This window comes from Harpegnathos saltator, unplaced genomic scaffold, assembly GCF_003227715.2.
Source record: "Harpegnathos saltator strain DR-91 unplaced genomic scaffold, Hsal_v8.6 scaffold255, whole genome shotgun sequence".
NCBI lineage: Eukaryota > Metazoa > Arthropoda > Insecta > Hymenoptera > Formicidae > Harpegnathos > Harpegnathos saltator.
Genome location: NW_020230045.1, coordinates 1,448,698 through 1,476,301, shown reverse-complemented (window position 1 = coordinate 1,476,301; position 27,604 = coordinate 1,448,698). Strand labels below are relative to the sequence as shown.

Genomic DNA, 27,604 nt, shown 5'->3' with positions numbered 1-27,604 from the left:
CTCGCGGGAATTGTTATCCATTACGCTCCTATTGCTCGCGCCGCGATAGGCTGTATTTCTCCCGGCGGTGATCTATCTCCTTCTAGTAGCTCGTAGATACATGTACTTATCCGAGCATCCGTCTGCCTGCACGTACATCTCCAGAGAACTATAGCTCTTCGCGTCCCAAAAAGGATCTTCCATTCACTACACCGACCTGATGGTCTTTTCTCCTTTCACCTCGCCCTCTTCACAGATCCCCCCTACTCCGTTCTCACCCCTTTCTCATACCTATTTCCTCTCTTAACGGTACAAATTCGTGGCATTTGCATGTAAAAGCTAAACCAAGAGTATTCCTATATTTATCAAAACATTTCTTTCATAACCGTGCACAATAAAACAAATCTCATTTAGAAAATTTCCGCACCAAGAAGAGCCGAGCTTCTTTTTCTGCAAATATCCGGTACGAACTCTCGTCGAGAAGTTTCGTTTAACTGGAAAAAGTAATTTGCAACAAAGGGTGCAATATATTCACTCATGCATAAGTACACGTTGTAAAATTATTAAACTTTTATTCGCACAGTCGATGAAGCATCGTAATTCGCATCAATTTGCAAGAACTCAGCCGCAAGAATGAGATTTAATCGTCGGGCGTTCGCATGGAATATTTTCGCACACGCACTGAGTTATCGTTACGACGTTTTTAAAGCCCCGCGACATCCAACTCTCCATTTCTCTTTGCCGACTTCCCCGCGTTTTCCTCTCCTCCATTTTATCGAAGAGAATCTGATGATGGAAAAAACACCGCCGGCAGAAAACCGCGTCAAGTTGAAGCGCGACCGCGAGCGCAGCCGCGTGTTTAAGGGGACTGGAGGGTCAGATTGCTGAAAAATCGTGCTTGTTTTTGATAATATTTTCTGACGAACTGAACAGATATGCAAAAATGAAAATTTTAGGTATATTTATACAACATATGAAGAGTAGAAAAATTTTGTTTATTAACGAATATTCGTATAAATATACGATATATATAGTTGAAATATACTGTCCTTTTTCTTTCAAGTTATCGTTTTTGCAGTAATATCTCGGCTCTCGGTGGTCCGACCACCAGAAAAAAAAATCGAACAAAATTAACAAAATGGCAGCTATTATTAAGAAAAAATTCAAATTTTTCACTTCTTTTACGATAAAAATATTAATATCTCTGAATGAAATATTTGGACAGAGTTGCCCATGGTTCACCTGAGAGCCACATGAACAAACATTATCGCTTTAAAATTTCAAATCGATACGAAGCTCAGTTTTGGAGAAATCACTGCAAAAAGTTGAGCAATAAAATTTCGAGAAAAACGCGTTTAAAATTTAAGCGGACGTATACTTATATGAGTATTCGTTTAAAAACAAAATTTTTCTACTCTTCGTATGTTATATCAATATATAAATATGTAAAATTTTCATTCTTGCACATTTATTCAGTTCGTCACAAAATCATTATTAAAAACAAGCACGATTTTTCAGTAATCTGACCCTCCCAGTCCCCTTAACCGAAACAAGCGCATTTGCGGCACGAAAGAAACTCATCGATTGCCCGTTCGCCGCCGCTGCACTTGCAACCGCGGCGTGTAACGAGGCGAGCAAGAAGAGGCGAACGGGATTCGGTCATCGAAATGACGTTCCGGAGCGGCGACAAAGCGGCGCACCTCCGAAAACTGACACGCTTCATAACCACAGAGGACGCACCGGGCCGGATAAACGCGTTATTGGAAAGCAATCAGCGAGATAACGTAATTATCGAAGTGTACGCGCGCGCGCGTGCCACGCATGGGATCGTTATGACGACGCGGACGTTCGTCATGAGCTGAGAAACAGAGAGAGGGAATGCCTCGACGAGAAAGAGAGGGAGAGAAAGGAAAAGAACGCAGCGAAATTTCCGCTGGATCGACCGGTGAAAGCTTCAAAGCGATGAAACACCGAAAATATACACGGAATGCATCAGCGCGGCGGATTCGCCGATTCTCCGGCCGATACTTGCGGCGCGCCGATTTTTCTAATTAGAGACGAAAAGAGCTCTCGGCTCGGAAATGGAACGGCGCGATGGCGTCGACGGCGCCGTTAAATAATGCTACATTTTGCTCGGGATATACAGAGTGTCTGGATTCAAGTGTCCAAACGCGGTTTATACGCGAAACTTAAACTGAATAAAAAAAGTCGAGCACTTTGTAAACGGCAATTATTCAGACGTTCGTGAGAAAAGGATGGCGAATGGGAGTGCGACTCGATGTGCGATGAGGCGAGCTCTTTAGACAAAGTCTCTCATTCGACGCGCTTGAATCTATCGACAAGCTCTCGACAACGATGAGTGGCGCGTTCTGTCGCGTCGCACGCATTGATTGACCAATTTTCTCTCGTCGATCATCGCGGTGGTTTACAAAACGCCAGAGGATATTCCTCCGCTCTTGCTTTAACGAGCGCCATTTGCACACGAGCGCTCGGACACTTGAAATTGAGACACCCGGTGCACCTCGCGTGTGGTGCACTTCGCAGGCGCCGCGACCTCGCACGATTATCTCCGCAAGGAGGTAGCCGTGTCGGAAAGGTGCGAGAAGAGGCGACGCCGTATTTCCGTTCGGCTAGTTCCGAGAGACGCGTCAAACTCGAAAACGAAAATCAAGGTAAACTCGAGAGCCGCCGGGTGGAAATGGAAACCTGGGCGGTGGAAGGTGGACAAGCAAAAAGCTATCCGCCCGGGGGCGAATAAATATTAACTCTTTTATAAATATGAAACGCGCTCGGCGCATCCTCTTGTTACGTTGCCGGCGGCGGACGGACGAGCGTGTGTGGCCGCGGGATAGGAATGGAGGAGAGCGCAGGCCAACACGGAGAGAATCGCGCGGTGAAAGCGCAGACGAAAGGAGCATAATGCATGGAGATTGCGCCTCGTCGGCGCCAGAAGTTAATTTACCGCATCGCCGTCCATCGATAACCGCTGATGATTGTGTGCGAAAATATATCGCGGCTCGCCTCCCCGATGCGACCCTCCCAATCCTGAAATTCCTACACTCGTCGTCTTATTCCTGCCGCAGGATTCGACAAACGACTTTCGTCAGAAGTCGTTGAACGGTAGAATCATTTTCCTCCGACCGATGTTACTCTATGCGCCAATTAGTGAAAGAAATTACCCATGAGAGAGAGAGAGAGAGAGAGAGAGAGAGAGAGAGAGAGAGAGAGAGAGAGAGACACAGAGAGAGAATTTTTTTTCAGCAAATTGCAATCAACTGGCCAACGGAATATTTTCACGACACTCCGCGATAATTTCAATTACGCGGCCCGACGATAAAAACGTGACGTGACGTGAAAAATAAACGTATTTAAAAACGGCGCTCGAAGAAAACGGCATTCGTGGGTCAGTTTAGAGAAAGAAAGAGAGAGGAGAAAAGAGAAGAAAGAAAACAACATGTAGAGAGAAAAGATCCGAGGAGTTCGCAAAGTGCCGAAAGCTGCGAGCCAAACAAATACGTCAGCGTAGCTACGTTTAAGGGCTGAGAGACGCCTTCTCCAGTAGATCCGCCCGAGTTCTCGAGGTTCTCGCCTCGAGGACGCCGAGCGAGTCCCGGCGAGACCCGGCCGTCCGCCCGCGCTACACCCGTAAGCGCGGATTTCAATAAACTCCGCCTCGGAAAAACGTATCGAGGGCCCCGCGCGCGCGGCGTCGCGCCGCGCCGTCACGTATGGAAATCTCGTCGCACAGCGCTTTTCTCGTGCCTCCACCCCGCCCGAAGATCCCGGGAGCTCGTATCTCCGCTAAACAGCAGCGGAGCGGCGGCGCGGAACTGTGCTGGGGGGCAAGAGAGAGGGTGGTTGGCTGCACCAGCCCGGGGTGGCTAAAGCCGATTGAAACAATCGGCGATCAGTGTTCGGTGATCCCGCTCGGAAGTGGCGGGAGGGAGCGAGAGAAAGGGAACTCTCCCGCGCGCAAACCCACCCCCGCGTCGCTTCCCGTCCCCCCTGTCCTCCTCCTCCTACCCGAGGCGTCGACTGGGATAAATCTCCCAACGGATGCAGCCGCCTGCGACGCGACAGGGAAATAAAGGCGGCGAGATTCGGCGGCTTGTCGATAAATTTTGTATTGCTTTCTTTCTCGAAGGATTTCACCGCGGCATTTCTCAACCGCCCGCGCCACCTAAGTCTAGCCTACCAGCTCTCTTCCATTCACGCACCGGCTGCGAAATTCGCGGGGGCGATTATGCGATCGGCCTAATGTAATCGGCGAGATGTCCCATCGGAGCGGAAAGTTTGAAGCCGTTCGGCGAGAGAAAGCGGAGCTGTGTAGCTCTCGGCAAATATACCGTGCAAAATGTATCGCGAGGTTTACGGTATTTCGATAGGGTTTACGTGTATTTTGACGGCGCGAACGAGAGTGGAGCTTCTCCTCGACCCGCCCTTGCCGATTAATTTCGCAAGCAGGCTGCATTTCTTCAGAATATCGAGGATTTCTCTTCAGCAATAAGACTCGAGGTTAAGGAGAAAAGATGACGGCGAGAGATGTTCTGAGAAAGAAGAGACCGAGGAAACTCCCGATCCCGAAATTTTCAGGAACATCTTCGGGAATGAATTTCACATTTTCGGAGAGGCCGTAATTGTATACGCAACGGATGGCGAAACAAAAGGATTCGAGATGAATAGCTGAATACTGCCGGAATGCGCCAAGAAACGCGACGATTAGTCGTCTCGCGGAAGAAAATGAAATTTGCCCAACGCGCGCAAATTTGTACACACCGTTTGTGCGCGCACGCGGAAATTCACGCAAATACACACCACTGTAAATTTAATTATAAGATCCATAAACGACCGGAGATAAAGGGGATTATATGGAAAAGACTGCGTTGGTGGTTAAAAGTAGACACGTCGGACGACGTCACCGGCGGTGCTGAAAAAGACTTCGTTACCTCGACAGTCTTAATTAACGTTTAATTAGCCTAAAGTAGACTCGGTAAAATAAAGGTAGAAGAAAATCGGCGCTTCCTCTTTCGACCGTAGAGATTCCCCTCGCGCTTCTGCTACTTCGAAATTCTCTGTCCGGACTTGCTAAACCGTAGAACGCTAATGCACTCGGTATGCAGTTCGGTAACTCAAACCCACGTGTATGTGCGCGCGCGCGCGCGCGCACATGCATTTAACACGTCGCTTTGAAAATCCCGGCCACTTATGATAATGAAATTATTCCTCTCTTGATACGGCCAAGATGGGGAGCGTGCGATCTTCAAGGACACAGTGCCCTCATTCTTACATTTTCATCTCTCGGCTACGTATGCCGCCGGCGAACCGAAAATGCGCGGCCTCCGTCACAAAGACAGCTTCTCGGCCGATAAATAGCGGTGACGAAGCGCGGAAAGAGATTATTCGCGCCGAGCTCACCCATTTACAATCGTGATGACTTTGAAACTTCGCATTACGCGCGTTATCCAATTTAATCGGTCGAATAGGAGAACGTCACTCTTTGTGAAATGTCGCGGAAGCAGAAAGAGAAAGAGAGAGAGAGAGAGAGAGAGAGAGAGAGAGAGAGAGAGAGAGAGAGAGAGAGAGAGAGAGAGAGAGAGAGAGAGAGAGAGAGAGAGAGAGATATTACTACTCAACAGACACATTTCATAACACATTTGTGAAATAATTATAAAGAGAACGGATTGTATCATACACTCGTCCACGCACAGCTTCTGTGAGCTGTATTTAATAAGTTATTAATTTATTAAATAAATAATTTAACAGCGTGTGAAGTATACTGTCGGGTGCAAGTCGACAGAGAGGAAGAGCTGCGCGAATGTCCGAACCGCTGAGAGCTCACGAGCGATCTCGTCCTCTCTGTTTTAACGAAACGATACGGATTGACGTTTCACGCTAATTAAGATAAGGATCAACGTCCCGCCACTTTCGCTCGTTAGAAAACCGGCTACGCGCCGTATATTTATTTTTTGCGCTCGGCGAAATTTACATGATCGTTTGTTAGTATCAGAACCGCCCTTCGCTTCTGCGCCGAGTTGGAGGACAAAAAAGAATGAAAGAGGGAGAGAGAAAAGAAGTAACCATCGTGACGCTCGATGAACGATTAACGAGGTCCGACTTGGCCGGAAATGACGGGAGACGCCGCTTCGAGCCCTCAGGTGGTAACCAGCCGCCCCGGATCGAGAGCCGCCTCCCTCTCGTTCCGACACGGTGAAATTGCCGGTGCAGCCCAGCCCTCCCTCGCTCCCTCCGAGATGGAAGGAAGCGAGGGATGCGAGCGAGCGAGGGAGAGAGGGAGAGAGAAAGAGAGACGCTGCGGATAAAAGGGGGCCTAGTCGCGGATCAAAGTAATTTCTTCAAAGCCGCGTATTCCCGCGAGAGTCAACGGGGATGGTCTCGAGAGGCGAGGCACAGTTCGGCAGTGGAATATTTTTGGCCTGAAATTCTTCAGAGCGAGAACGCTGGCATGAAAGAGAAATAGAAAAAAAGGAAAGAGAGAGAGAGAGAGAGAGAGAGACAGAGAGACAGAGAGAGAGAGAGAGAGAGAGAAAGAGGCCTGTGTGCGCGAGGGGATAAATAAAGGCTTGGCCGGTGCACAAGTGTTTCTTTTTGCTTCTCTCGCGCAGAATGCAGAATTATTTCCAAAGTGACTCGAGGGAGTTACACAACGCGCAGGATACGTATAGGCGTGCGCAGGAACAGTCGCGATCGACGTGACTCTCTGACGAGGAAACGCCGAGGACTGATCCAGTAAGTTTCTTCATCTCGAGCTGATCCTGAGAGGCGAGCGCGGATCGCGGCGCGGCGTCTGTGCGGCCGGCTTTCAGTCGTGTAGAAATCTTAGAAACGGACAAACTCTCGAAATAACTCGGCAAATACCAGGCAGGATACGAGTCGAGTAATCAACCATCATGGCGATCGAGATACGACATTTACGGACACGGCCAAGAGATGTTCCTCAATTTCGAAATACTCGTGTTGCGGAGATCTCTAAAATTAGGTTAGGTTAGGCGACGAAACGGACATTCGAGCCTCCTTCTGCCAGCGAGAACAGCAGGCGCACAAACGGTAACTTTCTGCTCCTGCAGGAGGGGGAGCTTGAATTATTAAGAAAATATTACGCACGCGTTTGTGTGATATACTCGCTCAGCCGTATTCACCACACATTCTCCCCGAATCTCGCGCTTCTCCATCTTCTCGCAGAGACGACGCTGTGAAACATTCAAGGACGAAGTTTCGCGAGAAAGCGCTCGCTAGCTCGAGCAATCGTCGAGAAATCGTCGCGCGGCCCATCGCGGCCCAGCCGCGAGAGCGACCCGGATGGTTGGAAATTTTTAATTAACGAACGAGGGGGAGGGCGGCGGAGGGAGCGTGACCAGCTGAAATCGGCCGAACAGCATTCTCCCCGCCGCGTCGCGCCGGAGAACAAACGCACGCGACGACTTGCCGATCGGGCAAAGTTGCGGAACTCTCGGCGAACGGCTGTTGACATTTAATTTAAATTGAGCGGAGCGCGGGGCAAATTTCCGCGCTATCGATCGCGACCGGTTACGACGATGACGACAGAATATTCGTTACACTCGTTTGACTTTCATTTCGACGCCGCGTGTCGCTGTAAGAATTATTTAACATCGCTACTGTGGATGCGCGCGCGCGCGCTGTTGCGGTTTCGTCCGGGAGAAGGTGCTAGAGAAGTTAATAATTTACCATTTCCTGCGTGCTTCAAGAGATAGATATATGCCACGATATTCTCGTACTCGCGCAAATGTTAAATGAAAAGGACATCTTTCATTCATGCTGTATTCGTTCTCGCTTTTATTGGTTTCTTTTCTACGCCGGGTAATTCGCGTCACCGCAAATTTCCTAAACATTCTCCGGCGAGTAAGCGAGGCGAAAAGTGAGAGATACTCCGTAAAACTCTACTGATATACAATCAAATTAAGAGGAAAGCTTTCAAGAGCCCGCACACGAATGTCACAGCGTGGCATGTCCGCCTAGAATTTACATTTCTCGCGCGCTCAAGTCAAGAAATAAAATTTACCATTTTTTATACCTTATAATAAAGTGTATTTCTCGACGAGTCGAGAAATCTGAATTCTACACGTAACGAGCAGCATTCAGACGTTCTATCGAGTGCAAAAAGATCACGCAAGTGGGGAAGCAACGCGAGTGGAGACACACGAGCCGTTTAAATCGAAGAAGCAGGCGTTGGCTCTAAAAAGGAATTTATAATTTGCGGAGAGCGAAGGCGCGGCCGTCGTAGCCGATGCCGAGCGCCGAACCGAGCGGGCGCGTCGAAATGGCACTGAAAAATCCAAAGCATCGATCGGCCCCAGTTAACATTCGCGTCTAAAATTCGTCATCGACCGCGACGTTTTTGAGAGGGTCGCGCGCACTAGTGACGACGCGATGCTATAACGCCCGCCGTGACGTCCCGGTCGATGCAATCCATTCGTTTCGAACGTCAGCTCCTTCGTCAGGGACCGACAGTCTCGCCGACACGTCCGTAATTATCTTCGCTTTCCGATCCCTTGGGAACTCCGTGGCAGCCCTAATTAACGCGCTACACAGCTCGGCCATTTCGCGTCGTAAATATTTTCGACCAGAGAGAGAGAGAGAGAGAGAGAGAGAGAGAGAGAGAGAGAGAGAGAGAGAGAGATGCGTTCCGTCACGCTCACGTCCGCTCGTTCGCCGGCGCCGGCGGCGTCACGTGACGAATTCACGGATCTAATTTAGCCGAACGTAATCACGAAATATCGCGCGTGCCTTTTTGGCGGGTAACGACCCCGGCGATACTCGCGACGCAAATGACGTCCGCATAGCAACGGGAAATTATCGCTGCGCTTTTAACACCCGCCGCCCCGCCGAAGGCGCGCAAGATGCGGGGGTTGGATCAACAACCCCTAACGGATAAATGAAACGAAACAATACGCACCTTTTCTTCTTCTCGCAACGCGCAGCCGACGGTGGACTCGATGCGAGAGTTTACAAATGCGCGAGTTATCCTTGTTTAAGCCGCTCTTTAGACCTCGCTCGTTTTTAATCTGCCGCGTTACACATGAGGTATGCATCGCGTTTATATTTTATTCCGCATGTTTAATGTATACTACTTTCGCTGTATTCCGCGACGGAGGAGAATGTACTTCACAATTTATGCGATGAGAAGAGAGCACTATTGCTGCTACTACTATTACTACTACTACCACCGCGTTACTACTACACTGGGATACATTTTGTAATGGGATACTTTACGTTTCAGGTTAGTTTAATATACTGTTTACGTGCCTCGGGGCGAATATTTACGCGTTTTATTATTGTAGACAAATATACTTACATTTCGCAGATACAAACGCAGATAGACACGGCTCTCTATTCACACTGCTAAATATTAACCGGCGCGCGAGCAAATATAGAAATCGATACGATCGAGATATACGCCAAGGCTACGTCGATTCTGACGCGAGTGATATATGTGTTTTTGATAAATCTTTGACCGACGCTTATTTGAGGGCAAATGTTGAACCGAATTCGAATGCGAACAACAGCGTCTTGTTGTTTCACCGCGAAGTGGAAGCTCTCACTCGCGCCGTACGTCACATGTTTTTGCAGACACGTGAATTGTACAATCTCTCATCTCTTAGATTTATGACGGTGAAGTTTACCGACCTTTTTGTTCACTCTCTCTCTCTCTCTCTCTCTCTCTCTCTCTCTCTCTCTCTCTCTCCCCCCTCTCTTCGCGAATTTCCTACTGCCGCGGGCAGAATAAACGTATCACCAGCGATTCCATCGTTGTGTCAATCTCGCTCGGCGATTTACTGCTCGGCCATCTGTCTGAGTTGAGGTATCTTAAATCAAATTACAATGCTCATTTGCGCGCGACAGATCACAGAGAACGATCCAATGGGGGAAACGCTAACACTACACTCTTTCGCTCTCTCTCCCTCCCCTTCTCTCCTTCTCTCTCTCTCTCTCTCTCTCTCTCTCTCTCTCTCTCTCTCTCTCTCTCTCTCTCTCTCTCTTTCTCTCTCTCTCTGTCTCTCCACAAAGAGCGAATCATATCACGCCCGAGATAAGTGTGTTGTATTCTTCTCTTTTCTTCCGCGAGAGTGGCTGTTCCTTCGATGCTCGCGAGTGGCCGGAACGAGCTGTCGGGGAAGGTTTGTCTTCGTCAAGACGACCGAAAGGGGCGGAAAAGCGGCAGCTTTTTAGAAAGCACACTCCGCCTCGGTCTTCGGGGCGATTCACTCGTCGGGGAGAAAGATGGTGTATTGCCGCTTGAAAAATGAATAACTCGCCGGCGCGAAAGGAAATTCCACGCTGTCGGCCCAATCGGCCAGCCCACCGATGAATGACACGACATTTCGCAACAATTCCGCGCCGGGCTATTTCGCACCTTCAAAAACAACGGCCACGCGGGCGCGAGCTCTCTTCTCTTTTTGTCGGTCAGCGCGAGGGTAATAAAATCAGACGTGTATTTCTCATATAATTGTAACCCGACTCGATAAATTTCCCTCGCGCGTGCGGAACGAGAAGACAAGTGCGATGCGAACCAACGTCCCTCGCGAGTTCAGATTTAATATAATACGACCACGTAAAGTCGATATAATTGCAGTCGAAGAATCTTCTCCACCCGCGCGGACTGTCATGTCCTCTCGCGCGCGCGAACCCGCCGTTTTAATTATTAAGAGAGATTCATCCACGAGACGCAACCCCCGACGCATCCGGCGGTGCAGTATTTTCCTCCTCACCTCACCGCACCACAAACCCACCTCGGCGCCGTACCATGTCTCGCTTCGTCTCGCCTCGCTCGTGCAAGAAACTCGACGCGCGAGCGGCAAGAAAATTTCCGCCCTCGAGGAGGAAAGACAATTTCCTCCCTGCTTAAGGATCCTCTTTCTTCCGGCCTCGAAGCACCCGGCTGCACCCTTTAACAATACTCGTATTCGTGGATGTGGTAGGCACGAGAGGAGGTTTGGGAGGAGCAGGTGAAGGTGGAAGGGGCGGGAGTGAAAGGGGAGAGATGCAGCGGAAAATCCGCGCGATGCCCGCCCGCGGGATTCAAAGTTTCCAGCAACACGTAAGTGGGTAGTTAAGCCACACGGGGATGATGGCTGAGACTTTCACCCTCTCCCCACCTGCTTCAACCCTTGCTACCAGCTTAAGACCGCCCCCGTCGCTCTTTACGCGCAACTCATCGCTCTAATTAATATCAATTTCGTTAATCTGTAACGCGAGTGCTATTTCGGGTTCTTCGCGGGGGGGACGGAGAGAGGGGAGGAGGTGTCTTCACATCGCCGATTACACGAGATAAATTGGAGCCACCGCGGCGGCACCGCGCGAATTTGCTCGCGGCGCGATTCCGCCCTCCCGCGTAAGTCCCGCAGACGCGGGAAAGTGAACTCGAGATGCATGCAGGAAGAATGCATGCAGGAGCAGGATTATCAGTGACCACGGTCAAGTCGCGGGAGGAGGGATCAATTTTTGCCACCGCTAATTGCGAGCGGATTTGCACAACGAGATGCGCGACACGCGCGCATTATTCACGCTGACGTTGCCGCGGCACGAAGAGAAAGATTAAGCGCGACATTCTGATGACCAGAGGACGCGCGACGGAGTATCCATTCTTCCTTTTTACGCCTTTGTCATTTCGTAGAAGAGGCGCGACCGCTCGCGTGACTTTTGTCGGAGAGTGGACTCTTATAGCAAATTATAATATTATTTATTTACGCGAGCTTCCTGCGCGCGCGTCAAATGTTTTAATTTTTAACAACATGAACAACATGAATACTTATCGATATGGTAATATTAAATTCAATACGGACATCACATTTTCATATGAAGTGCCGAGCGCAACGTTCGGTTAAGTGCCGCGCGTGGTATCTCAAATGTTAATGTGAACAACGGGATATCGATACGCAATCTCTATAATTCCGAGCGTTTGTAATTTCAGATTTTAATTTCACGTTTGCGCCCGACTCGCCGAATTATTATCGTCGCGCAGCTAACGTTACCGATCAATCAATTAGCAGGCCGCAATAAAACCATTTCGCGCCACGCCTTAATAAAGTTAATCCACGTTGCGCAACGCCGGGTGCAAACATATTTTCAATCCGAACTTCATTTTTCACTCGCGCTTGCTCGTTTTTTTTTTTTCGCGCAAAACCGTCGCGTTTCATCGGCGATTGGGTATTACGCGCGCGCGATACACTCCCGTCGTGGACCGCAAACCCGCTGTATTTGCTATTAATCACGATAATTAATAGCGTCGCTTGTCGCTCGCCGTTATGATCGATGTCGATTAAGCGACGGCCAGCGTCGTCGTTTTCTCACCCGGACATCGCCGCCGTCGACGACGACGACGACGACGAGCCGGCGAGGTTTCCTTGAGAGCAACTCCCGCCACATCGCTCCGACACAAGTGGAATGGAAGCTTATTGACACGCCGAAGAAAGGGGAGAGGGAAATAGGGGAAGAAAGGATTTTTCAGGTCTGCGGAGAGTTGGCGCTCCGATATTGGATTCGTTACATTCTTCCCCCCTCCCCTGCCGATCGACAAGTTCTCAATTCTACTAATTGAGCCAGCGAATGCAATAAAGGGGTTGGGGCGGGCGGACCTCCTCTCTTTTCCTACCGTTTTCCCGGCTCACTTCTTTCCACCGTCGAAGATCCCCGATGTCACGTCACCGACGACGACGACGACGACGACGACGACGACGACGACGACGACGACGACGACGACGACGACGACGACGACGACGACGAGAGCGTCGTGAAAAGGGGACGAAGAGGTTGATGGGAAAAGGAGTATGAATTTGTCGATGGATTAATTTGATTTATGAAGGGGGGGGACACACGGGGAGAAGGGCGAGCGCGGTGTGTTTCATCACGGCCCCGATGACAGCGGGAACAGGCGGAAGCGCGACGGGCCGGGATATTATTTTCCGCATTGAGGGAATCAAGCTAATGTTTATCCGATCGCGCCAGTTTAATTATTAACGCCGCCGTGCTTGGGGTTGAATGACCGAGACCGGTCGGTCGGTCGGTCGGTCGGCCGGCCGGCCGGTTGGTCGGTTGGTTTCTCGGAAAAAAATACAATGGGACGATAACGAACGATATCGATCGGCCGCGGCTCGCCATCGTGCCTGATCTCGGTATCGCAGATTAAAGGGAAATGGGAACACGGGTAAAGACCGATGATCGAGGAACTTCGTCGGCGAGGTTTACTTTTATCGGGATGAACGACGGATTGAATTTCAATGTTATTACGGATAAGGAGAATCGCATCGCTGGGGAGAAAGAGCGAGCGACGGAGAGGGCGAGGGACGCGGCAGGGGCGGGGCTGCGGGAGGAAAAAGCAAAGAGGCAAAGTCTCGGAAACTTTACGGATTTCGTTGAAATTTGCAGAGCCGTCTCTCTCTCTCTCTCTCTCTCTCTCTCTCTCTCTCTCTCTCTCTCTCTCTCCGTGACTCGCGATTCGCGAGAGGGCGCGTTATTATTTCATCGCGCGACCACGACCATCGGCTGCCGATGCGCATCGAACGGCGGCTCCTCTAATCTCTGTGACTCCGTATTAGTGAACCGTGCATACATTAATCCCGCAAACTTGCGTCTGTAACCCCCCGAGGCTTATCTTATGCCTGAACGCGCGGCAAACGTTCGCGTTAACGCACACACAAAGCTGTGTGTTTACAGCGGAAAAGCGTAACGGACGTGCGAAAGAGCCGACGAATATTCCTCCCGCATCCGCCCCCCTCTCGTGTTGGGGTTTACGCTTAGGAATAAGGCTGAACGTGTGTATGTACATACCGAGAGCTGAGCGTTAACGTTACAATCAAGTATTGGGCGAACACAACGTGCCCGCACAACGCGTGCTCGCCGCGACCGGCTAATTCTAATTACTTCATAAAGGCACCAAGTCGGGAGCGAAGTCGTCCTTTGGGCAGTTTGCGCACGGATTTACGAAGATACGTGATACTCTCTCTCTCTTCTCTCTCTCTCTCTCTCTCTCTCTCCCAACTCTCTCTCTCTCTCTCTCTCTCCTTCTCTCGAGCGCGGCTTGAGACGCCACAATTAATGATCCCGTTAATTTAATTAATGTTCACCGTAAAAACCGCAGCCGGTTTACGCTTTACGGAGGTCGACTTCGCCCGAACTCGCTTGCGCGCGGCCGAGAAAAACGAGTGCTCCTCGCCGCGAGGAATACGGGCGGAATAATGCCGCTCTATGTGCCTGAATTAATTATATATGACGTGTAGTTGCACTTGCCCGTAAATATGGCCGTATACGGCACGTACGAAGCTTCCTCCCTCCTCCCCTGCCCCCGCCTCTCGAGAGAAGCTCCTCGCTTGCGCGCAAGCATTTCTCTAATCACACAGAACAGAGGTTCAAGTGGGAAGAGCGTTCTGTCGCTTGATCGTGCGAGTGCACCGAGAGTCCCTCGAGGTCCGAATCGAGGGACGGCGTGAACGTGTCGCAAGAACTCACCTTCGGTGCTGATAAGTGCTCAAACGCGCAGATATTAGATTCTGAAGGTCAGAAAGTCGCCGGGAAGAGTGTCCTCGCGGTCTCTCTTCCGGACACGAAAGGAAAGCAAAGACAAAGGAAAAAACGGTCGCCACCCGCGGCGACCACCTGTACACGTCGTGGACGATAAATTATGCTCGCATAATAAGCTAATTGGAAATTACATCACGTAATATAAATTACGCGCGTTATTTAGTCATGAAATACCGCTCGCACGCTCCTCCTCTCATGATTCATTTAGGTTTATCATACCTACCGAGAGGTAGGTTTCGCGTTCTCGCTACGTATTTAATGCTAGATGTGGCCGTCTAATCCCGAGGGTCAGCTTTTTTAATAGCGCAGCTAGCCGGCTGTCTCGCTCTCTCGCTCGCTCTCGTTCTCTCGCCGACGTGAGAGCGCGAGATAGCGATCGGACACGTAGCGGCGCTAAAAATATGTTGCGCCCGAAACGGTATCACTTTTATCACATTTCTCGCGCGGCTACGAATTGACCGCCGCGGGCTAATCGGCTCGATGAGAATCCTCGTTTGATTATCCGTCATCAGCCTAATTCCTTCGTCGATTATGCGTCGCTTTACGTCAGAAATTTCACGCCGTTTCACCTGTCGCTTTCGTGCTCGTCCTTCTTCTCTCTCTCTCTTTCTCTCTCTCTCTCTCTCTCTCTCTCTCTCTCTCTCTCTCTCCCTCCCTCCTCGGCGAAACTGAATCGATCGGGCGAGTCGCGCGCAAACCGCCGTATAACACGTTCTCTTCGTTCACTTAAAGGATTGCCAAGTGAAGAGAGAACGAGCTGGCAGCACAGGCGGCGAGCTAATTCGTTTCCACGAAGGAAATTACGTGGCGTTGCATGCGACTGCAGTTGCAACGCGCTCGGCCGAGTACTTCCGGGAATGCAGTCCGGCGTTTTCCCACGATACTTTCGATCCAGCGATTTCACAACGACACCGGCGACGCTCGTGTCGCCTTTTTGCACGATTAATGAACTAATTTGCGCGCGTCGCTTTAACGGCAATTAGTTTATTGACGTTTCGCGAGGACGGGAGCGCCGCGGAGCGCGGGCGACGGAGCACGAGATGCCGCCGCCACCGGCGACGGCGACGGCCGGCGAAAATCAAAGAACGGATTAACTAATTATTAAGCTAATTTTCCAATCAAATAAAACGGACAGAGATCGCCGAGATGGATCGTCCGGCGTTCGTGTTTCATCTCATTAGCTTCTTTCGTATGAAGCTGCCGCGTATAAAAATATGTAATGACATTCGAAGCAATCAATTTTCATTACACCATCTTTCGCGCGAGAATAATAAAAGAAAAGAAATTCAATGTGGGAACAAATTTAGAATAATATGAAAAAAGTAAAGAAATATAAATTAATTATATATCTCCGACACGTCTATCGGTCTTAAGCAATTGATTTATCGGACCGAAATCTCAATCGTTGAATCTAACAATCGTTATGACAGTCGCTTTAGTGACCGGCACCGAAAGAAGATAAAAACGGCACGCGAAATATGAGGTCGTTACGCAACGCGAAGAGGATCGCTCGTAAACTTCCAACAGTCGCAGAATTCTCGTAATTAAAAGTGCGTACACGAGCGCGCTCTCGTTAATGACTTTACGGCAGAAACGAAGAGAGAACTATCGTTCGAGGAAAACGAGTGATATATTGCTAGCGTTCTTCGTATTTGCGAAAGTACTGGCCGTGGCTTTTAAAGCGGTACGCGCAAAATCTTCCCTACTGTCGCGATGCAATCGAATTTGATGGAGCAACTGCTTGCTCAAGAGAAATTGAACGACGGCGCTTTCTGTTCTATCCGAATTAAAATCTTCCGTAAAATCTAGCTTTAGATTTCCATAAAAATAGCTTAAGGAAATTATTGGACTGATCGGCAAATGAAACGACAGACTTTTTTTATTTATAATTATTTCCTTATTTCTCTTTAATAACGTTGGAAGTTTGAGTGATATTCGGATTTTCAAACGAAGGTAAGGAAGGAAGGAACGCTGAAGGTAACGGTAGTGTAAACACTGTTAACACACTATTGAATATTTAGACTTTGTGTAATGATACGGCTGAGCAACAGCGAGATAAGATGTTAGCAGATTTAAAGTAAGTTACTTTCAAAGGACTATTAAAACGATTACTGTCATTATCGATAAGCGTATTAGTAGAAATAATATTATCGGAGAAACAATTTTGTCAGCACTTGTGAAAATATATATATATATATGTATAAAACCGGTATTTGCAGTTATAAAATATGTACAATTTATGATTGAAAATACAATTAATAATAAATTCGTATTCATGGCCTGTTTTTTATCGTTGTTTTAATCGATATTTCTTGTTATATATAAATAAGTATCACAGACTGACGAATAATCAGAGTAATTAGAATAATCATGGATTCATAAAAATTATGATTACTTGTCAAACAAATAACGAATATCGGTCTGAAAATAAATTTCGACACGAGTCATTTTATTCTCAGTTTGCTCGTCAAACGTCCGTTGAAGTCGCAAGCATTGCGAATAGCAAAAAATTTCACGTACCTGGAAATATGTTGCCGTTGTCCTGCGTCCTTCGTCCTGGCTTCTCGATGCTGCATCCCGATCCTGGCTGTTCCTTGGCATCTCGACACTCACTGACACTGACACTCACTGTCACTGACACTCGCGTGAATGAACAAGACGTATTTTAACGCGATGCCGACAAGAAGCAGGACTGAATATTCTTCGGTAGCCGATAAAATGTTTCGATCACCCGGCGAGAATTCCAAACAACAGAGCCAACAGGTATTTCACGCCGCGGCACGTGCCGCTTGTCGGCTCGAGACACGATGACTGGCTCACGGTCAAGTACGCACGAGTTACCGAACAATTGGCACGTGGGAAAGGGAAAGAGTCTTCCCTATCCAATCACGAAGCATCGTCGCCCGCCAATGAGGACGAGCACTTTTGCTGGCTGAGAAATCACAATTCTTGTAACATTTTCGACCTTCGAGAGATGGTCGGACCATGAGATGATTACGGAAGTCACTTATGTATCGGAAATATCGATCCTTTAATATTCCGTGATCGTTTAACGCGCGATCATTAATTACTCGCGCTTTTGCGCGGCTTAAACATGGTGAGGACAAGTTGCAGGACGCAGCACGCGAATCTCCAGATTCTATCGAAATTTTTGACGCCGTGAGAGTGTCGATGAGATAATTACGGGAGAATATCCGTCAGCGTCAAAATTACGTGATTTGTTGGATTATTAAAGCGTGCTAGGAACGGCACGGCTCTCGCCCGATTCGCTCTCCTCGATCCGCGAGAAGAAGTCGCAGAGGGGCTTCAACGGCTTCCCGAAAACCGGCGACGATGAAAGCCAGCGAGTCGACAGTCCGCGGTTCGACAGGTCGCAGAGCTCCCGGGTACGTGGTCGTGGTCGATCTCGAAAGTTCGCAGGTCCCGACCTCGACGCTAACTCCGTGAAGTTACGATACTAGACTGGAGGGGCTCGTATCTCGAGCTTTAATGGGACCGGGACAAAGTAGCCGCGGAAATTCCGCGCGGCGAGATAAAACCGGAGATAGCCCTGGCAGCTCGAGGTAAGTTTTAAAAGTACGCCCGGCTAACGTAATTTACCGTCGATGACCGCGCGACAATTCCCCCACTTTGTTTCACCGCGGGTTAATTGCATGCAAACAATTAATTAACCGCGCGCGCCCATCGGCGCGCCGTTTATCTTCGCGGATGCTTCCCGCCGGAAACACCGCTCGTTAACGCGGATTATTTGTCGCCGCGGCGCGTCGGGCGGCGATGCGACTGATTTTCTCCCGCGAGAGCGAACTGCTTCTCGTTTTTAACGCCACGACCGAGCCGATCGAGACCGATTTCGCGTCGCGCGAATCTTCAAACGGGGCAGCGGCTGAATCGACGCGTCGTGTAAGAAGAGAGCAGGCAAACGGCCGGGAAAATAATTCGCCAATCAACGGAGGTCTGTCGTGACAATCGCGGAGCCCGTCGACGAATTCCATTGACGAATGTTAAATCGTGCGATTATTATCCGTCACGGTCGCCGACGCGACGGTCGGCTGGCTTTCGAGCGCGCGATATAATTCCGTCGCGCGCCCCTAACGAAATAAAAGTTTCATCGTGGAATCCGCTTTTACGGGAGCCTCAGCTCGCGATATGATCCCCCTACTCCGTCGCGCATTTCGCGGCGACAGCATAAAATCAGATATTCCAGTCATATTTGTTCAGACAATACGAGTGCATAAACTCCAGCATTAAACAAATACGCGGTATTATAACAACGTAACGACGTTGCTGCAGTGTACGCGCGCCTGCACGTGCGCACAGATTCGCGCGCGCGCACACACACACACACACACACACACACACACACACATACTATGTGAAGATGAATAAAAGAAGATAAACGAATTCGTGCGCGCGCGTTAGCCCCGATTCTCAATTAAATCCCCTCGTCTCTCTCATCTACACAGAGAGAGAGAGAGAGAGAGAGAGAGAGAGAGCGAAGCACGCACTGACGCGTGCCATTTTATTACAATAACATGAAGTTTACTATCTCGCGGCCGTATTTATTCTCAACTGCATGCCGCTTTAGCTCCGCTTTAGCACCGCCGCGATATCGCGCGACGTTAGACGAAAGCGGCGAGAGATGGACACGCCGCGGCGTGTCGGATTAATAAACGAGGCGAGCGCTATAAAATAAAGCTGGGAGAGCTTTCGTTGCACTCACCGGTTCTCCATGTTGCATTTGCCCTCTTGAATCTTGCAGTTGATCTTGAACTCCTTGAACATCTGGGTGCACACCTTGTCGCGTCCGCAAACGTTGACGGCGTGATTGCACGTCGGCAACGCGTCTATCGAGAACTGATCCTTGTCTGCAAAGACACACATTCAACATGGTGAGATGAGGGAGTCATTATCGGGAGCGAATGGTTGATTCGCCGAGATGTTCCCGCGAGAGATGCCTCTTACAAATAACACTACCTAACTGTCACTCACCATTCGATTCCAATGAAATTTGGTATGCACGTAGAACATTGAAAAATATTGAACACGTGTTCTTTTATATCGGCTGACAACGCATTTTAAGGGTGGAGATCACCCCCTTGATCCCTGAACATGAAAGCACTATTTCAACCTTTTGTACATATTACATGTGATTTCCGTCAAACTTGTCTTTCACTGAACTAGTCAGTAAGGGGTTTCTAGGGTCACTGATTGCGAATCTGGAGATAAAATTCAAGATTCAAGATGGCGGAATATGACAGATGGCGGAATATGACGCAATATGACAAATCGAAATTGTACCAGTGAAGGAGGATATTGCCTCAGGCAATTACATTTATTGAATTTAACAATGAATCGATATTCAAAATTGACCTGTCGCGTCAGTTTTTTTTTAGATTGGGAAGTTGGTCTTGCAAAAGATTATTATCCGTCAGTATCCGAGCGGAATATATATATGATATTCTGACATATCTTGATAAGATATAGATACAGATATCTTGATCTCTTATGCTTTATTTATTTGCTATATTTATTCATTTATTTATATCCTATTTATTTATATATTTATTCATATTCATTCATATTATTTATCTAAATTCTGGACTTGAACAGCAAAAAATCTATTAAGGTTCAGAACGTTAATCTTAACGTCCAGAAAATTTATATAATTAATATCCTTGAAAGTTTACAATAAACCTTCTTAAAAATCTTACAAGTAAAACACATTACAATAATAATAATAATAATAATAATAAAGTGCAACAAACGAATTATATTTTGATTTCCAACTTCAGATTCGTAATTAGAGGCCCCAAAAACCTTCAGATACCAAAATTGGTTTGAATCAGTCATCTTTTTACAATTTCGGTCCGCCATCTTAAATTTTGTAATTTTATCTCCAGATTTGCAATCAGTGACCCTAGAAACCCCTTACTGACTAGTTCAGTGGAAGACAAGTTTGACGGAAATCACGTGTAATATGTACAAAGAGTTGAAATAGTGCTTTCATGTTCAGGGATCAAGGGGTGATTTCCACCCTTAAAATTGCGTTGTCAGACGATATAAAAAAACACGTGTTCAATATTTTTCAATGTACCACGTGCATGCCAAATTTCATTGGAATCGGTGAGTGACAGTTGGGTAGTGTTTTACTTGTTAGCTACGCAATCATACAGCGAGGGAGGAGGCCAAGGCGAACGACCCGATTAACGAGCGAGAAACCTCACGGTGAAAATTAATGAACCAACGGAATCTCGCGTATATTCGCATTGAGATGAAAGTTCGTCAATCGGGGAGACGTGAGCGGAACGACGACGTCACACACGGCGAAATCTCGCGAACGCGTTGCGGCCGTTAACGCGAATTATTACGTCATTTGCCTATCGCGGTCGAACTAACGCCGCTGCGCCGGTTAGTTGGCCGAGATTAACGCGTTCAATGCCGTGCCGATTCCGATTAACCATACCAGAGCCTAATTAAGCAACGCAAACCCGATAATGCGCCGGAATATATACGCGACTTTTTACGCGTTACTTGGCTCGGCTTCGCCGCCACCGGTGCAGCCGGCCGGCTTGTAATACGCAGAGCGCGCGCGTTAAATGCGCTCAATCTTGTATGGTCGAATTATAATCGGGCGTTATCGAAGCTGGCCCGAAGCTTCAAACGCGATGCGTAACGCAATCGCTGATAAATTGAATCTCGGCGTAAATGCCGAGAAGAATCATTCATTTCAGTCCGTGAACCACCGCCGCGCGACTCGAATCCTTGTCGAAAGGGGTGAGTTTCCCTTCGCTTCCTGGAGCTTTTGCCCCTCCCCCCTCCCTCCTCCTCTTTCTTCTTGTTAACAAACTTTCGTCATGTTTTCGTGTTCAATTGTTGCGATAGTATTCGCGACATCGAGGTTGCTCACTTATTAGAATCCGTCTGCTCGCGGTCGATTATCGATGCGCATTTCTCTCCCCCCGAGGACGACAGCTCGCTCTCTCCGCTTTGTACCGTTCCCTCCGTGCCTTCTCCTCCCCTCCTCGCTCTCTTCCGCTCTCGCCTTTTGTCGAGGAAGTAAAGAAACATCCAACCGCTCTCTTTTACCTTCCTCCCCGCCGGCGTTCTCTTTCATTTTATCGTCGGGGTATTCTCTCCGCTCCCGTTCTCTCTCGCTCTACCGAACTGTATTCCGTGCACGGCCCGTCAAATCAAACACGATCGCCCGATGATAAGCTGCGGCTAGCTCACTCTCTCTCTCTCTCTCTCTCTCTCTCTCTCTCTCTCTCTCTCTCTCTCTCCCTCTCTCCTCACGGTCGATTTGTATCGCCACTTCCTACCGGAGTTTGTTTTACCTCTCGTGCCCGCAACTTACAGCGGGTAAAACGGTGTTCGCGCTCGTAGAAAAATTTAACGCGCTTCTATTTTATCCCCCTGAAAGTTCCTTTTTGTTTCGCGTTGAGAAGTAAATGCATGCACGGTCGCGCGAAAGTAAAGCAAATTCGCGAGAGAGGGGAAGAGAGATAAAGAGAAAAAGAGGAAGGGTGGGAGGGAGGGAGAGAGAGGGAGAGAGAGAGAGAGAGAGAGAGAGAGAGAGAGGGAGAGAGAGAGAGAGAGAGGGAGAAAGCGGGGGGAGAAAGCCGTGCGCTTTCAGCGGAGACCGTGCAACGCGAGAAAAGCTCTTTGAAAAATCTTCAGCGACTTTCGTAATAGCGCCCGTGAAATTCACGCTGTGACTTCTCGCGAAATTTGCCGAAAACAGCCCAGCCATCCGCACGTTCGAAGCTTCACCGGCGGTATTGCGCGACATACACATACAGATAGCCGCGTACGATTCGGCCTGCGGTTCTCTCGTGGGCTATATTTTGCTTTTTTTTCTTTTCTCGACCGCGACTCGCCCCCTTGCTTCCGCTTCCTTTTTCGAGGCACGGGAGCGAATTTAATCTCATTAAGTGCCGAAGCTTCCTGGTATAGCCAACGCCGGCCGCGCCGCGCCAGAGTTTCCATTATCCACCACGCTCCTGTATGACCGGCTTTTGGCAGGATAAATGTAATTAAGCTGCGATCCGAGCCGACCTAATTGCGCAACTTATTACCACGTCGAATCATGCCCCCGCTCCTCGCCGCGTCTTGCGGATTAGCTCGACTGTCGTTAGGTAGTCGCCGATTCGTGCGTTCTCGACGGGCTCGGGGCGCATTTAACGACGGCGATCTGTGAAAGGAGCGGGTGAAAAATCGCGAGAAGGACCGCCTGACGGGACTTCGATCGAATTTTGAATCTGAGAATCTCTTCGGAGGAACTGGCTAAGGCGACAAATATCGAGCGCCTAGCGATTCGCCAAATAAAGCCGACAATATCCGACCGTCGACGCCCGCGGCTAAGAGTTTCCCTTTCTCCTTGTCTTTTTTCTCTCCTCTTCTTCCCCCGGTCGAAGACGAGCGTTTTCTTCACGACGACGACGGGGACGGCGATAGAAAATGCAAAAAAATGAAAAAGAGAAAAAAAGATGGACCAGGGAGGCAGATGGGGGGCTGGAGCGAATGAAAAGAAGCGCATCGGGAATTATCCGTTGAATCGTTTGAAAAAGCTCAAAAGAGTCGTCGGCGCGGACGAGCGAGCCCTCGGGAAAATCAACAATGAAGCCCGTAGGAGCGAAGTTATATAGGGTGGCGAGGTCAAAGATACCGCGAGGCTTTTGTTTCACCAGTCCGCCCTTAAGGAGGAGAACGCCCGAGTGGCGTCTCTATCGTCGAGGTTACGCTCTGTGCCGTTTGGAAAAGTCATCGAGACGACACTATTGAAATCACTCCAACTCCACTTTTTTTTTCCATGGGAAAACACCGGAGTGTGTTAATAACCTCGCTGATCTTGCTTTAAATATGTCGTATTTTTTTATGTGTTTTTACATCTTTCGCACGTTCGGGATTAAAGCAACGCATTTAAATTTGACGCGTTTTACGATTGTGCGCTGTAAAAATTTTTTTTAAATGTTGAATGAAAGACATATAATGGAGAAAAGCAGTGAGAAATTAAGATAAACGAAGAGAATAAAGAGAATATCTTAATAGGGCATAAATTTTGACCTGAAATATTTTCTCACATTTCAGACTTTGAGGATATTTTTTCATTGTCAGTTTTGTCGAGTTTCTTTCGAGCAGATCTTAAAATCTCTAAAAAAAGGAAAAAAATAAAGAAGAAACATTTGATATATATATATATATATATTGCCGAAGGACTGATTATACAACTTTGTCAACTTGTCGGTCTCAATCGTCGAAAATAACACGCCTCGAAAAATAACTCGCGATTAATATATAATATGCGCGCGTGGCAACTGAGGATGAATATCGTGCGGCATGTACGCGGCCTTACCTTTCTTGTTGAGGACGTAGACGCACGGGTGGTCAAACAGGAAGTTCTGGAAGCTGTTGCAATCCGGATCGACATGCGGCTCCCTGCAGAGGCACGTCGGTCGGAAGAAAGTGAAAGCTTGCAACGTGCGCAGAGCCGCCTGACACTTAGTCACCGTCACCGTCGAGCAGGCCACTGCAACCGCGAAATTATTATTAGAGCGACGCGACAATGCCCCCGAGTCGAATGACAAATCGCGCTCGCGGATTTTAGCACGCAACAGTCGCGGTTGCCGCGCGCAAAGCGGCGCCGCATGTAGGGTTGCCAAATCCAAGAGTTAAAATTACCGGACATTTCTTCTTTGGTAACAAACCCAAGCCGGACTAAACCGGACAGAAATAATAATCATAACATTACATTAAATACAAAATATAACAAGTACTTATTTACAATATTAATTCCCAAACAATTTTATAAACAAGATTTGATTGAATAAAATAATAAACTACTACTTTTTTAATATATATGGAATGATGAATCGGCAGGTCACATCTACTAGATGGCTTTTCGTGGCGTTCGATCGTTTGTAGGCACTTGAAACGGAGAAACGTTGCTGAAATCTGAACTTTCATTCTATTGATTGGATATAACTTAAAAACCGGACACATGACGTGCGGTTTGATTTGTTAACCGGACACTGGACAAGACTTCTGAAAACTTGACAGTCCGGCTCAAAACCGGGCAGTTGGCAACCCTAGCCGCACGCCGTAAGGCGCACAATGGGACGAAACATAGGGATGTGCGGACATCGTACTTTGCAGGCAAAATATAGCAATTAGCGGAAAGCTGAATATTGGGATGAAAACATTTGGTCAAAAGACGATTACTCATAAACAAAAACTTAACTTTCCAAATGTTTAAAAAATTACTGTTTAAACAATTCGTTGAAAAATGCGAGATACAAGGAAACTGATAGTGTCATTCGATTCTACGGGAAAAACTACATAGAATCTATGTGCTGGACAATTTTTTCTCAACTCTTTATTAATGAAATAAAAAATGTTTCAATGGGTTGTCTTCTACCGCCGCACACAGTGGAACGAAACTTCAAATTCTGTGGACATCGACTAAAATTCTGTTCGGAAACAAAATTTTGTGCAGGAATAAGTTTTAATAAAATTAATTTTCATAAAATATTTTATTTATAATATTTTTGTATACCATTTTGATAATAATAGTATTGTAACGAATATATATAAATGTATAGTGTTCTTATTCGGTTTCAACAGGCACTACGTGAAGGTAAGGAACAAGCCTTGGGTAAGTTATATCAAATCTTCTTGCATAAATTCAATTAATAAAATATTTGTTACATATTTTTGAAAATTTTAAGAATAAACAATCTGTATGAAAACACAAGTGAAAATTGCAAGACTAGTGTATTTTGTAAAATAAAATTCGTGAAAACAGCCAAGGATAACAACACAGCACAGAGGTTCTTCGCAAATCCTTTGATTACGTGTGTATGAGTAGAACTGGATTAAACGAGAAGACTATTCGAAATTTTGCGATTCTTTTTCAATCCGTTGCAACAGATTGAAAAAAATATATGTCTAGTTTCTTATCTATGTGATGATGACTTGAAACCAAACAGGAATATTTAAAATTCAATAAAAAAAATATTGTTATAAAAATATTGTGGAAATATAAACAGGACTTTTACTGAAATTTTCATTACGAATGATCGGGCGAAATTCTGTCTCCGAACCGAATTTTCATTCATGTACAATTGTATATACAATTGTAATATGTTAGATGTTTTCTATCCACTATACGATGAGAATCTATAACCATTATAGGAGAAAAGATCGCACGAGATCGCAGCTGAAACCTATACGGTTTTTTACTATATGAATGGTTTTTCTAAATCCTATTTAGTAGATCTTGAACAAATGTGAACATTTTTTTAAATTATTCAATAAACATGTATGAGTTGAGTTACGATTTCGTTCTAATTCATCATAGAGAAAAATGCGTAAAATATAACAAAATCTGGCAACGGATATGATAAAAATCTTCTTGAAGAACCATAGAATTGTGTACAATAAGATAGACAAGGATCGATAATTATTTATATAAAATACAGTGAACACAAATGGACGACTTATGCTTAACACATTTTACTTATCACAGAAACTCGAGACTTTAGACGCTTACAGTATCTATATTACTCATCACTTTATATTTTCTGTATTCGGATCATATATTAGAACTATTTTGCAATACATTCTACACTAGGAAAAATGTATTATTGCGTGAACCAAAATTTTGTTGTGACAATAAAATAATTTGGTTAAAATATGCCCAACAAAACTGTTTAACAAATTCCTGTAAACAAATATCTTGTTTGATTACGGTTTGTTCGTACAACGTAATACTTTTGTTATAGCAACCAAAAAGCTTTAATTACATGAATTTTGTTAAAAATACTATAAATTTTTCTTAATATATAAAATCTAAATTTTAGTGCACAGAAAGACAAAATAGTATCCATTGGGCATTATTTTAGTTTATGTAAAATAATATTTCGTTATGTAATTTTTATGGATAAAATAACTAAAATGCTTATTTCTTATATATTTAGTTGAGACAACTAAATATTTTGTTATATAAAACAATAAAAAGATATTTGGTTGCTATTAAAAAATGCCTCAACTAAACAGTTTGGTTAGAGATATTAAATTTTTTTTCCTACTGTAGTAGATGAAGTTGTGAAATTCGAACTTTTATTTTTGGCTCGATGTCCACTTTTTCACCGTTTCGATCGACTGTGCGGCGCACACGCGCGGATCGGCCAGTGGCGCGCCGAGCGTGACTTACCATTTGGCAGAATCGCCAAGTGTTCCGCTCGTCAGGGTAGACTCGAGAGTTATAATGCCCCGATGTGCATTAACGTGAACGCGCGCACGAGCACCTCAAGCGAGCACGAAAAAGCGACGACGCCGGTGAAACGAACGCGCGTCGCTCCGAGCGCGCAACGTGATCGCGCGTACTCGAGCGGATGTTACTTTTCACGGTGAGTCTGTCGATGCAGATTGTTGCAAAACGCGATGACGAGAGACCATCGCAGCGAGCGATTAATCTCCCCGCCGATCGCCTCCACCCTCGCGCGCTACCTCGTTCCGACGTTGATCCCCGCCGGTTCTCGCCGACAACGAGCGAAAAGCGTAGAACGCGCGGAATTTCGGCCGTTCGCCGACGTCGCGTTGAAATTTCGCAGAAATGCGCTGCAAACGCGGCTGAGATCTCGGATGCATCGGTCGTCCCGTCGGTAATTCTGCAGCGAGCAATTCGCAGCTCCAAATTTAAGCGAGAACGAAGGAACAGCTCAATTTGACACGGAGCATGTTCACCGTCGAAATTTACCGCGTGTCCAACTTACAACTATTTTGAATATTCCACGATTTTGTTAATCAGCCACCACAGTATACCACAGATACGAGATAACCGGTAATGTTACATGAAGATAATTACACACAATTGTACAATCGTACACGACGAGATCGACGAGAGGATCTCTTCGCACGCGAAATAAATTTCTTGATGTGTCCGAACGCAACGAGCGATGCACACGCGTTTAAGCGCAAATCCGACGTAGCCGATAATCGTAAGCGGCGAGGTCGTAGAAAGTGCATTTGAATAATTTCACGTGAAGTATATCTCGTGTGATTGTAATCATCA

General features: G+C 47.1%; 1 protein-coding gene across 4 annotated transcripts in view; it reads right to left on the bottom strand.

Annotated features, from left to right (window-relative positions):
* Positions 1–27,604, bottom strand: part of Gfrl (Glial cell line-derived neurotrophic family receptor-like) — a 366,205-nt gene that overhangs the window by 163,809 nt on the left and 174,792 nt on the right. For all 4 annotated transcript variants that reach the window (XM_025299230.1, XM_025299232.1, XM_025299233.1 and 1 more), the window contains exons 3-4: positions 23,885–24,058; positions 19,253–19,397 (exon numbers count right to left, since the gene is read on the bottom strand). In XM_025299230.1, the coding sequence (XP_025155015.1) occupies positions 19,253–19,397; positions 23,885–24,058 (319 nt within the window). The remainder of the gene's footprint in view (positions 1–19,252; positions 19,398–23,884; positions 24,059–27,604) is intronic.